This window comes from Salvelinus fontinalis, chromosome 24, assembly GCF_029448725.1.
Source record: "Salvelinus fontinalis isolate EN_2023a chromosome 24, ASM2944872v1, whole genome shotgun sequence".
Taxonomy (NCBI): domain Eukaryota; kingdom Metazoa; phylum Chordata; class Actinopteri; order Salmoniformes; family Salmonidae; genus Salvelinus; species Salvelinus fontinalis.
In genome coordinates, this window is record NC_074688.1 from 13159830 (window position 1) to 13172946 (window position 13117).

Genomic DNA, 13117 nt, shown 5'->3' on the forward strand with positions numbered 1-13117 from the left:
TCTACAAAGCATGTTTAATTTGCGTGTAACATTGTGTTGGACAGTATAGTGATTGTCAATCTACTCAGGAGCATACAGGCTAGTAGCCTATTGTAATCATTGGGTTAATTGATTCTATTATGTAATGGATTAGTGTTGGTAGTAGGATATTAGTGATAATATAGCCATAATGCAAATATATTAATCAAAGATCCACTTTGCTATATATAATGCTATCCCTGCTGGATAGTAAATCCAGGCTGTTGATAAAATTCGATATCAATCTTGGAGATCTGTTGTAAGAACAGACTTGGTTGAATTTGTGTTCTTGAAAACACATCAATCACGACCCCATTGGTCATTTGGTCCCCTTGGTTTAACAGCGATTGGATAGATATGATGCCTATCATTAGCGGTGAACTGACTGAATTGACGTTCAATATACCCATGCTCTAGTCGAGGATACTAAAGTTTATTTCATAGCTACAGTCGTGTATAATTTCTAAACTACAGGCATTGGGAAGTCAACAGGAAAATCAGAAGTTCTGGGACGTGATATTTATGTGTCCAGTGAAGCAGATGTTATTGTTTTCTTTTTTGTAGAAATGGGCACGACAAACTCCACCCTGTCAAAAATTCCAAACGTCGAAGAATTAATGCAAGAAACGGGTTGTAAGTTCTCGGACGGGTAGGACAGTAGTTTCGGCTGCTAGAAAATCTGTATTGAGATTGTCATGATTGTACAATAACGTCATTGTTTATGCCAAATTCGAGGACAAATCTTTGAGAGTGGGCGTATAACGGGATTTCATTATGAATGTTTTTGTGACAGACATATGGAGCCCAGTTTTTCAATTCCTTCTATTGCATTTTTTCTCTCGAAATGTTTTAGACCGCAGATATTTTGAAATGTGTCCAAATTATTAATAGCTTTCGCAACGATAAGAGTGATGTTTGACAGGTGCGCAAATTTCGCGCACAACTTTGACTGACCAAAATACGCATGTGTCTTACCCAACCAAATACAGTATTGAATATCTCAGCTTTGAACAGAGACTTATATGGACATATACATGTAGCTTTGAGATGTTTTAGGTAATTTATAACTTGGCCTTTAGGCTACTTTATATAAATGCTTGAATCATTCATGGAGTGTTTGCTTGAATGCAATCCAGAGCAATGAACTGGCATCTATGGCTATTGCATGTATTGATTAAATGATTTGGTGTGCCGCTGTCCTGCCCATTACTAATACTAATAGCATGAATCGATGGTTCTGCTGTTTTCTCATCAACATAGTCACCCCTGCACACATTGTTCGACTTTATGACCGTTTCGAAGCATTGGACAAGGAAAAGACAGGCCTTCTCCGGTAAGTGGTGGGACCATGTCAGCTTTATGGAGTTTGTTTGTTAAACCAGTGTTGACTAAAACAGTGCATGTCAGAATAATAATAATTATGTCTGAATGTCCTGTCTTTGTTTTATCCCCATTACTGTGAAGCCCACAGGATTTTGGAGCCATTAATAGGTTGGCGATGAACCCCATCGGGGATCGGATCATTGGGGCTTTCTTCTCTCCAGGGTATAGAACAACATTTCTTACAGGTTTGAGTAAAATTGCTGACTTGATAACCTCACCAATGAAATGGTAATGTGAAGGTTAATGTCCATTTTTGCTGTAATATAAAAGTCCAGGCTTTTTGTAGGTCTCCTTAAAAAAACAGAGTGCACAATCAACAAGACTAAATATTGATTTAACTTCAGTCAATTCTGTGCAACAATAAACTTTTTTTATTTTTTATATCCACGTATCCTGTACGTTTGGAATGCAAGCAGGTTTTGGTCTTAACACAATCTCTCTCTCAGGCAGGAAACAGTGGACTTCCACTCCTTTGTGAGGATCCTGGCCCACTTCCGACCTGCGGACAAAAAACGTCCCAAAGATCCCAGTATGCCTGAACCTGTCAACAGTAGGACCAGTAAACTCAAGTGTGAGTCCTCTGGCATTTCTGTTGTTGTTGTGGTTGACTCAAAATAGATTTTAGCGTTCAAATTCAACTCAATCAGATCCCCCCTGGTTTTCTCCTTCCTTTCAGTTGCCTTCCAACTATATGACCAGGACAAAGATGGAAAAATCTCCAGAGCTGAGCTTCTACAGGTCTGTAATAACTGTTGGCTTTACTGACAATAATACTCTGTATGGTGAGCAACACAATATACCACCAATAGTTAGTGATGTAAATTGTTTCTCTGTTGTGAACCAGGTCTTGTATGTCCCTACAATTTATGGCTGAAATGCCTACACCCTATATCAGAGGTATTGAAATCTTACACTATGAGGTCTGGAGCCTGCTGGTTTTCTGTTTTACCTGAAAATATATTGAACCCACCTTTTGTCCCAGGTCTAAATCAGGCCCTGATTAGAGGGGAAGAATGAAAAAAAAGCAGTTGAACTGGTTTCATAGTCGGGATTTAAATTTGAGGGCCCTATACAATAGAATGAAGCCCTTCTCTATGTGTTTGGGATGTGATTGATAGCTGAGGGTGATTGACAGGTGCTGCGGTCCATGCTGGAGATGCAGGTGACGGAGGAGCAGCTAGAGAGCATTGCCGACCGCACCATCCAGGAGGCTGACCTGGACAAGGACGATGCCATCTCCTTTGAGGAGTTCCGCAAGGTACCACCGGGTAGAGCTCTAAGACTGACATATCAACATGGTGCATTGCAGCACAGGGCACCCAGAATACTAAGACATACAAAGTTCATGCCCATAGAAAATGATGTCGGCCATTGCTGTAGTCAAACAGCATACTGTACATTGTGCGATGACAGTATTTTGCCCATCCTCTCATATTCAGTGGCTGCATTTGCTTGTGATTTAATACACCAATTCCACCATTCCACTCAGTCTAACTTTGGCTTTTCCTTCTCCTTACAGTCCCTGGAGAAGGTGAACATCGACCACAAGATGAGCATTCGCTTCCTGCGCTAGCTAGAGTGGTTGCACTGGGTCAACTGACTGTTCATGGTGATGTAGCCCACTGTGTGTACTCATCCCTCCATGGTAAATACAAGGCTTCTGCAGGGAAATATTACTGATTTCTTTAACTGGATGACTAACACTAAATACCTTTAAATGACTGAATAATATGCTGTAACTTAATATGTTTTTTTACAGCATACTGGAATATGGGCATCATGTTCCAAAGTCTAACTGTACTAGAGGCCTACTGTATAACTACATAGTAACTGCTTTTATATAATACAATAAAATGCAATTTAATAATAATAATTATACATGGGACTTATTTAGTGGTAATCAAGGACCCAAAGTCGCTTTATAATTGTAGAAACAAAAAAAATATGTTAGTTTTGACAAGGGCAAACATAAGCTTTTATGAAGGGAAACGGATACTTGAAATTCACTCTTCCTTGTTAATTTTTTGAAGTACACTACCGGTCAAAAGTTTTAGAACATCTACTCACTCAAGGGTTTTTCTTTATTATTACTCTTTTCTAAATTGTAGAACAATAGTGAAGACATCAAAACTATGAAATAACACATATGGAATTAAACAAAAAAAAGTGTTAAACAAATCAAAATATATTTTATATTTGAAATTCTTCAAATAGCCACCCTTTGCCTTGATGACAGCTTTGCACACTCTTGGCATTCTCTCAACCAGCTTCACCTGGAATGCTTTTCCAACAGTCTTGAAGGAGTTCCCACATATGCTGAGCACTTGTTGGCTGCTTTTCCTTCACTCTGCGGCCCGACACATCCCAAACAATCTCAATTTGGTTGAGGTCGGGGGATTGTGGAGGCCAGATCATCTGATGCAGCACTCCATCAATCTCCTTCTTGGTAAAATAGCCCTTACAGCCTTGAGGTGTGTTGGGTAATTGTCCTGGTGAAAAACAAATGACAGTCCCACTAAGCCCAAACCAGATGGGATGGTGTATCGCTGCAGAATGCTGTGGTAGTCATGCTGGTTAAGTATGCCTTGAATTCTAAATAAATCACTGACAGTGTCACCAGCAAAGCACCCCCACACCATAACACCTCCTCCTTCATGCTTTACGGTGGGAAATACACATGCAGAGATCATCCGTTCACCCACACGCGTCTCACAAAGACACGGCAGTTGGAACCAAAATTCTCCAATTTGGACTCCAGACCAAAGGACAAATTTCCACCAGTCTAATGTCCATTGCTCGTGTTTCTTGGCCCAAGCAAGTCTCTTCTTATTATTGGTGTCCGTTAGTAGTGTTTTCTTTACAGCAATTTGACCATGAAGGCCTGATTCATACAGTCTCCTCTGAACAGTTGATGTTGAGATGTGTCTGTTACTTGAAGTCTGTGAAGCATTTATTTGGGCTGCAATTTATGAGGCTGGTAACTCTTTAATGAACCTATCCTCTGCAGCAGAGGTAACTCTGGGTCTTCCATTCCTGTGGCGGTCCTCATGAGAGCCAGTTTCATCATAGTGCTTGATGATTTTTGCGACTGCACTTGAAGAAACTTCAAAGTTCTTGAAATGTTCCGTATTTACTGACCTTCATGTCATAAAGCAATGATGGACTGTCATTTCTATTTGCTTATTTGAGCTGTTCTTGCCATAATGTGGACTTGGTCTTTTACAAAATAGGGCTATCTTCTGTATACCCCCCCTACCTTGTCACAACACAACTGATTGGCTCAAATGCATTTAGAAGGAAAGAAATTCCCAAAATTAACTTTTAATTGAAATGCATTCCAGGTGACTACCTCATGAAGCTGGTTGAGAGAATGTCAAGAGTGTGCAAAGCTGTCATCAAGGCAAAGGATGGCTACTTTGAAGAATCTCAAATATAAAATAGATTTTGATTTGTTTAACACTTTTTTGGTTACTACTTGATTCCATATGTGTTATTTAATAGTTTTGATGTCTTCACTATTATTCTACAATGTAGAAAATATGAAAAAAAATGAAAATCCCTGGAATGATTAGGTGTTCTAAGACTTTACTGTAATAAGTCTCTAGATGTAGCAGTCGGTGTCCAATTACACTGAACTTGAGAACTATACATACGAGTACGAAAGTAATAGAATATTTCTACAAATTAATATTTTTGTAAATTGTAGCATTCATTTACTGAGTTGCTTATGAGGAGAAAAGGCCATGAAAAACCTAAGCTTGGCTCTAATTGTTTCAATAGATTTGATTTAGAGACAGTCCAACAAAACTAATGTCTACATTTTGACCCAGAGTAATGAAAGGGTCTGTTTGTGACTGACTGGATGATATTTGAACTAATGTGTGCCAAAATGTATTTCTCAAATCTCAGAATTTTTTTGTCAGATACATGGAATCTTAATTAAATAACCCTATTGGTATTTGTCTGGAGTATTTTTTGCAACTGATTTTCATATTTCTAGCATCAGTACACTTTTTGATGTTACTGATTCAAATAGTCACACCTCCTGTTGCTATCTACGGCCATGTAACATGGGGTTCTTTTCAAAGTTTGTTCCATGTGAAATGTTCCTTCTAATTTCTCTGATTGAACACAGGGTGGCAGGAATATATATTTTCACTGAGGTTTAAGTGAAATGACACATGGGTCGATAGAGGAAAATAAGGCTTGCCTTGAAACAGAGGCATAATAGAGAGATTTATTCTGTACATAACGTGTCCCATGACATTAGAAGAAGGTCATAAAGTGGAATTGATTTAAACAAACACATGCATTAGCAGTGCTTCCTCATTTTCCCTTGGGCTGACAGGCACATAGAATCCAGAATAAGGAATATCCAGTGCCTAAAAAAAACAGAAAGACACAATGATTACCACATATACGATGCAGCATAGAAAACCATCAGCACAGTACTCCAAATGAACAGAGTGCGTTGATGGAAGAATCTAACAGGTACCTGCGAGGGTGATGGTCATTGTTAGACGGTAGAGAAGGACATCAGTGGTCCCTCCCTTGATGTGGACTGGCAAGCCGTTGTCCGCCTGTAACCAAAGTTAGGGGTCAAATACCTATTCATGATCATGAATCACTGGAGACTTTATTGTAAGCCAACTTTGTGATATATGATGATAAAACCAAATTAAATTGCATTCCAGACCAGAATGGGGACAACTATTCCCTCAAGCCCCTTTAAAACCGGTAATGCTCTTTTTCTATGTTCAATACTGTGATAAGATTCTGGGTGCTGACCAACAACAGTGGACCTCAGGCAATTCATACATTTTGTAACACAACACATGTAGTAGTTCAAAATCCGGTCAATGTTGCTCTACTCCATCAAACATGTTCAAATCACACCAGGTTGACATTGTTGGCCCATTTGATTGCCATTAAATATCTAAATTCACTCGTTTGGGATTGTTTCTCACCCAGGCGTCCTAATGATGTCATGCTCACCTGGAATAGGTTCTGATGATCTGGCACCTTGTTCTTCATCTGTTTGGTTGTTGTGCTGAAGGCTCTGGTAGCCAGCCGGGGCAGCTTCTGAAAGGATCCCACAGTCACATGTTAACCATGTTACCCTGTGTCTGCATATGATGTGAAAACTAGATGGAAAAAGCAGGGCTTATGACAAAACATTCCTTTGCATCCCTAATTTCCAAATGTCCAAAACAAATCGGTCGGATGCTTTCTGAGCGGCTGAGGCTAGATGCTGTTTTCATAGTGTTTCAGGTAGAATAAATAATTTGATAATAACATAACAATAGTATATGAAGTGATTTAGAGATTGGATGATCAGGATTAGATGGTAATATTAGCTGTGCTTACCTTTGGGGTTCCACACCTGTTTTTCTACTTTCACTTTTAAAGAGATGTGATACTAGCCTGTTGTTTCCTATAAAAGGAAATAGCTATGGAAAACTCTAGGTTACTCTTACTTCCCTCTCCGTCTTCATCATGACAACATCTGCTATTGTATACAGTCTTGGTTAGGAGAGGAAATATCCACATCTGTTTTTGACGTTTTGAGTACCAAATAAAGTACAAGGGGTTTGCATACACAAGAAAATAGAACTACAAATGTTCCTTTTTATTTTAACAGCATGCAGGGGGGAATTACACATACTTGTAGGTGTATCACCTTCTCCAGTATGTTTTAGACTTTTTGAGTGAATATACAATTTTGGCATCTTAGACATGCTTTCGATCCAAAGTGATGCTAGTTTCAAAGTCAGCTGTGTTGTCACCTCAAATATGCTTGATTAAATCAACATTCTCCAAGATACAAAAAAAACAACCAAGCCTTCTCTGTAAACAAGGCAGAGTATCAACTTCCTTTGACAGATAATCTGTCACTCCTAATGAAATATGTAATCAGACCACCTATCGATATTCTATAAAATGACACTAGCAAGTGCATAGCGGTATATAAACATTATTGTCAATTAGATAATCTGTTGAAAATAGAGGTCAATCTAGAAGAAAAAAAAAATTAAAAATAGAAAATAGAGGTCAAACCATACCCCCCTAACCCATACCACTTGGTCTGACCCATTATGTTTATTCATTATAACAGGACTATTTCATCACTGGGGACTTGTGTTCTGAAAGAAAGTCATCTCTTTTCAGGTTTTTAATCTATTGGTCTTTGTATCACGTAAACATTCTCTGTGAGGTGAATCTCTTACTACTTTTTACTATCACAGGCAAAACCTTCTCATTTCATTGAAGACCATTTTGTATACTTCTGTTGACTTGGGTTCTGTCCCTTTAAGAGAATTGTACCACAGTGTAATATCTACCAAGGTCAAATTGGGTGCCTGAACCAGCAGGGCGAGAACTGACATTGCCGCCAGCCAATGACTGCCACACAATCTGTGACCTCAACCAATTAGGTTATATATTTTGGAGGGAGAGAGGAACAATACACCCTTCCCCTTGAAATGGATTCCCTGTGTGCGTGTGTGTGTACGTATGTGTAAGCTACATGTGGACACGGCACAGTTTGCTTAGAGACATCATAAAGGACCGATAGAGGAAATGTGAATCAATAGAAATATAGAAGACTAATATACCATCACATTTTTCCACCTCACCTAGAAGTGAGAGGGATATAATTAAAATGATATGACCTCTCAGTAGGAGCTTGTAAACTAGATATTTTAAAACAACAATTTGACCAAGTTTTTTCAAATAAAATTTCATCTGAATGAAAATATGAGTCCAATACGACCTTACAGAGAGATCATCTAGATTATTTACATTTCTGTAGAATGACATCAGAATCTCCTGGGACCAGCCATTTTGTTTTACTGTTTAAAGTGCCTTATATGCTGGCCTCACTATCAGTCGACCACCGGGGCTGAGACAAGGCCTGCAACCGGTTATTTGAGGCCAAGGTTCGTCTAATTTATCCCCCACACATACTGGAATTATTTACTCCATCTAATACTTAGCAACAGGTAATCAGGAAGACAGATTGCACAACTCATTTTGCCTTCTACTCTCCACATTAATAAAAGTTGGTACAAAGGTTAGTCCAACTGTACTTCCCTTTCCAAATAAGATCCAAGATTCTACTAATAATATTATGAATCTTTATATGATTCAGATGACAGAACAATTAGGAAAAATAGTTTTTACCAGTAGGTGATTCATGGTGGAGTTTGTACTCAGTGTGAAGCCTTTTGCTGCTTGTCTAGCCGTGGCCCGTATAAGGTTGCAGTCACATATTGCAGCAATTCTGAATAGGAGCCAAACTATGGTCACCAGGAGAGACCAAACTCTCCCAGCACTATGGAAGTGCTCAAGCCTTCACTCCCAAAGTCTAAAATTACTTCTTTGGTTGCCATTGTTCATACTGATTTATGTCCTCACATACTAAATATAAATATATTTATTTTGAATTTAAGTGAAATTCTTTATATGGAAGATGTATGCTTCTCATTGACAGTTTATACTTACACTACCGTTCAAAAGTTTGGGGTCACTCAGAAATGTCCTTGTTTTTGAAAGAAAAGCAACATTTTTGTCTATTAAAATAACATAAAATTGATCCGAAATACAGTGTAGACATTGTTAATGTTGTAAATTACTATTGTAGCTGGAAACGGCAGATTTTTTTAATGGAATATCTACATAGGCGTACAGAGGCCCATTATCAGCAACCATCACTTCTGTGTTCCAATGGCACGTTGTGTTAGCTAATCCAAGTTTATCATTTTAAAAGGCTAAATGATCATTAGAAAACCCTTTTGCAATTATGTTAGCACACCAGAAAACTGTTGTCCTGATTAAAGAAGCAATAAAACTGTCCTTTAGACTAGTTGAGTATCTGGAGCGTCAGCATTTGTGGGTTCGATTACAGGCTCAAATTAGCTAGAAACAAATAACTTTCTTCTGAAACTCCTCATTCTATTCTTGTTCTGAGAAATGAAGGCTATTCCATGCGAGAAATTGTCAAGAAACTGAAGATCTCGTACAACGCTGTGTACTACTCCCTTCACAGAACAGCGCAAACTAGCTCTAACCAGAATAGAAAGAGGAGTGGGAGGCCCCGGTGCACAACTGAGCAAGAGGACAAGTACATTAGAGTGTCTAGTTTGAGAAACAGATGCCTCATAAGTTCTCAAGTTCTCTTCATTAAATAGTACCCGCAAAAAAAACAGTCTCGACGTCAACAGTGAAGAGGCGACTCCAGGATGCTGGCCTTCTAGACAGGGTTCCTCTGTCCAGTGTCTGTGCTATTTTGCCCATCTTAATCTTTTCTTTTTATTGGCCAGTCTGAGATATGGCTTTTTTCTTTGCCACTCTGTACGCCTATGTAGATATTCCATTAAAAAATCTGCCTTGTCCAGCTACAATAGCCATTTACAACATTAACAATGTCTACACTGTATTTCTGATCAATGTTATTTTAATGGACAAAAATGTGCTTTTCTTTCAAAAACAAGGACATTTCTAAGTGACCCCAAACTTTTGAATGGTAGTGTAGGTGATTTCATTCCTGTATTTTCATCATTCAAATTTATTCACTTGCTTTCAGGGCACACTGTCCATCTTCCAGTTGTGTGAATAATATTATTTAAGAGTCTGAAAGCCAGACAGTCTTGGTTTAATTTCTGGGTTGAGGTCCTCAGAAAGGGGAACTGGGTATGTTATCTCACCTCTCCCCACCTGTGATCATGAAATCAGGAAAACAGTTGGTTTAGCATTTTTCTTCTCACATTTGCAGAGAACTGTCAGTGTAGATCAGTCGCAAATGATCACTGTCTCTGGTAAGTCTCATAACAGATGTATTAAAGTCTCATAGTTGTTATAGTTGTACTATAAGGTTATTGTAAATGTGATGTGTATAGACATGCATGTATGTCTCTAGCTGTCCTTGTTTGTAGTTAGAGGGGATAACGAAGATAATAAGAAGTAGCAAAGTGTAGACTCGACGGTAAGGCATGCCCATGTGAAATGTACGATGTATTTTCAACTGGCGTCGAACACAAGTTGTTAGCGCATCATTTACTATGACGTTCCTATGAATCGACACATTTGCGGTTTCTTTAATGTTTATGAGAGCCACATCTTTCAGACTTTTTTCACAAACAATTGTAGCCAACATATGTTTTATGTCACTCACTCCTAGAATAGAATAAATATGTCAGCGCTGCTCATGGTGGCCTTGCTCACTGACCTTACACTCACCCTGGAGTCTGACCACTGGACAGCAGGCCAGCTGGAAAAGTAAGATGAGAATCTTGCATTGTAAATACTCCAATCCAATGGTGTAATGTAGATCAATGTAGACTTTATAATTTAAGACTACTTATTTTCAACTTTTATAGTGCATGCCGATTTTTGACTACAATCTTTTTGGACAAGTATACTTGAGTGTGATGTATTGTTATGTTGAAATATTAAATAGTCTTGGGCATTAGGATACAGAATCATTCTATCTCTCCCAGGTTCTGTACATGGCAGTGTTTGAAGTTGACTCTGCAGTGGCCTGGGAGCTTCTGTTTGGTGAGTTTAAAACCACTTCTCCACAGCACATCACCCATTCCTGTTATTCTAACTCAATCTAACTCTGCACAGGGTCTAAAGAATTCATCTCAATGCAGAATACCTCCAAACATCCAGAACTGGACTATCCATGGACTGTGGTATTATTCTTTTTTTATCTTAAAGGGGAAATGTGTGATTGGTACTTCAAATGAATTATATCAACAGATTTTTGTCATTCCCCATCAGAATAAAACCTTTTGACTGATCTTAATAAAATGAATGGGAATGTCAATTCATATCAGAATTTTTCTGTTTTTTACCTAGGCCTTTGAAAGCTCATACATGTTGCCGCTGCTGGCCAATATTCCACTCTGACCTCAAGGTAAAACATGTCTCTGGTTACAGTCACCATCGAAGGACAATGAAGGATCCATGTGTTCAGCAGAGATCCCTCTTTCTTTCAGGAGCTGGACCCTGAACTCTCTCAACTTTGGCCATCCCTACTCAAGACCCACTCCAGTTTTCTCTTCTGGTAAGAGGCAGATGTGGGTCAATTCCATTTGAAGTAAATTTTTCACATAAATAGATTCTCCTTTCGGGTCATGGAGAAGTTATTAAAAATAGATGTCCTTTTTTAAATGATTGAATTGGAATGTCAGTTTACTTCCTGAATCGACTGGCCTTCATTCAAATTGACCCCAACCCAGTTGAGGTCTTCTTACAAATGTGATTCTTCAACTTTTAATACTACCTGTCCACTGTCTGTTTCTGTTATACAATTTAGCATTATTTTCTCCATTAGATTGAATGGAAATAGTCAGAGGTCACCACAGAATATAAGTTATTACTGTATTCCGGTTAACAGAATGGCGGTTATGTGTTACAGGTACATAACAGAGCGTGTCACTGAATGTGCATGTGCTTCTCCAACAGGAAAGATGAATGGATCAAACATGGCTCTTGTGCTGCTTGTGTGGAGGGCATGAACTCTCCTTTGCGTTACTTCCAAATATGTCTGAAACTACGCGAGCGCTTCGATATTGACCGGTGATTTTCCTGTACCCTTATTTGGATATACAGAGTGAGACACTGCATCCAAATAAGGATATGAAGGCCATAAACATTGTAATTCAATAATCTTGTATTTTTGCAGCATTGGTTTTAATAGGTTTCTAATAATATAGAACCAGTTAAGTGAACTTGTTTAGTTGATATCAGAAACATTAGAAAAGAGAAACCTTGAGAACATGGCAAACACTTCCTATTTATGACAAAAAGGCATTTACCTTTTAACATAAAACGTTGTCATGAGGAAGTAGGATGAAACTTGAGGAATTCCGGCTGAATAAGTCTATTACTGCATTGTTCTGCCATCTGGTCAGTGCGATGAAGTCAACCATGCTCTGGCCCCAGTCATTGGAGATGACCCTGGTGTCCAGATTCAGTGTATAAATGAAAAGGTAAGCATCCCTAGCCTGAGTGCCAGTCTGTCTGTGCTATCATTCCAAACTGTTTGGCTTGACAAGATCAGCAATGGAATAGGCAAGAGCACATACAAATCTGTGAACAAGATAAAGCATCACTGTAGTAATGTACAAAACCACACATTATCACCACTTGACTGTTGTCCATTTGCCTTTGGTGTAATTCAGCAATAGCGTTGATGCTTCAGATATATTAGTTGTAGAGAAACATTGTTAATTTGTGGCTGTGTAATTGGAATACCCCATCACTTCTCAGGGACGAGAAGTGTTGGTCCAGGTGAAGATCCCTCTGTCTCGAAACCTCACCCTTGGATGTCATCATGAAGAGGACCAGGGAACTGAACCTCAACCTACCCAGCTCTGGCACCCCTGTCCACAGGACTCCCCCATCTTCTACTTCCCTATAAACCACGACCGCCCACACCAGCCCTGTGACTAGTGCTACGTCTGCCCTCACCACAGACTGGGCTGCCATGCCTGCTGGCGTAACCTAACGATAAGCAAGTTGTTGAATTGCAGGGCTCACATCTTTGAGGTAGATTACATTAAGGCACTCATTTAGTATAAAGCCACTTTGTGTTCTTTCAGTACTTTTCTTCTGCAAAACATGCTTTTGGAGATTAAAAAAAATTACAAAACCCTTTAAGAGTATTTTAAAGCACCTTATTGTTACCTATATACAAAACACAATGTTT

At 38.9% G+C, this 13117-nt stretch overlaps 2 protein-coding genes and 1 pseudogene across 3 annotated transcripts; 2 read left to right on the top strand and 1 right to left on the bottom strand.

Annotated features, from left to right (window-relative positions):
* Positions 1-365: 365 nt before the first annotated feature.
* LOC129821954 (calcineurin B homologous protein 2-like) lies at positions 366-5359 on the top strand. Of its 2 annotated transcripts, XM_055879729.1 has the most exons (7): positions 366-651; positions 1279-1351; positions 1483-1563; positions 1848-1972; positions 2078-2139; positions 2537-2659; positions 2921-5359. In XM_055879729.1, the coding sequence occupies exons 1-7, from the start codon at positions 585-587 to the stop codon at positions 2972-2974; spliced, it is 585 nt and encodes a 194-aa protein (XP_055735704.1). In that variant the 5' UTR covers positions 366-584; the 3' UTR covers positions 2975-5359. The 2 variants fall into 2 exon arrangements, with proteins under 2 accessions (XP_055735704.1, XP_055735703.1); XM_055879728.1 differs by lacking the exon at positions 366-651 and having other exon boundaries at positions 1081-1351.
* A 265-nt stretch (positions 5360-5624) lies between these two features.
* Positions 5625-8693, bottom strand: LOC129821955 (cytochrome c oxidase subunit 7A2, mitochondrial-like). The gene is made up of 4 exons (XM_055879730.1): positions 8584-8693; positions 6397-6483; positions 5897-5981; positions 5625-5783 (listed from the first exon to the last, which is right to left on the bottom strand). The coding sequence occupies exons 1-4, from the start codon at positions 8596-8598 to the stop codon at positions 5728-5730; spliced, it is 243 nt and encodes an 80-aa protein (XP_055735705.1). The 5' UTR covers positions 8599-8693; the 3' UTR covers positions 5625-5727.
* Positions 8694-9944: 1251 nt separating this feature from the next.
* LOC129821956 (ribonuclease T2-like) lies at positions 9945-13057 on the top strand (annotated as a pseudogene).
* Positions 13058-13117: the final 60 nt, after the last annotated feature.

What these genes read in the sequence shown, in the direction of transcription:
- LOC129821954 (XM_055879728.1), top strand. Translation starts at nt 1,197, where the DNA reads ATGATTTGGTGTGCCGCTGTCCTGCCCATTACTAATACTAATAGCATG. An exon ending in GAAAAGACAGGCCTTCTCCG is followed by an intron (nt 1,352 to 1,482) that starts GTAAGTGGTGGG and finishes ATTACTGTGAAG; the next exon opens with CCCACAGGATTTTGGAGCCA. An exon ending in CCAGAGCTGAGCTTCTACAG is followed by an intron (nt 2,140 to 2,536) that starts GTCTGTAATAAC and finishes GGTGATTGACAG; the next exon opens with GTGCTGCGGTCCATGCTGGA.
- LOC129821955 (XM_055879730.1), bottom strand. An exon ending in ATCATCAGAACCTATTCCAG is followed by an intron (nt 5,982 to 6,396) that starts GTGAGCATGACA and finishes CTTTGGTTACAG; the next exon opens with GCGGACAACGGCTTGCCAGT. An exon ending in AATGACCATCACCCTCGCAG is followed by an intron (nt 5,784 to 5,896) that starts GTACCTGTTAGA and finishes TGTTTTTTTTAG; the next exon opens with GCACTGGATATTCCTTATTC.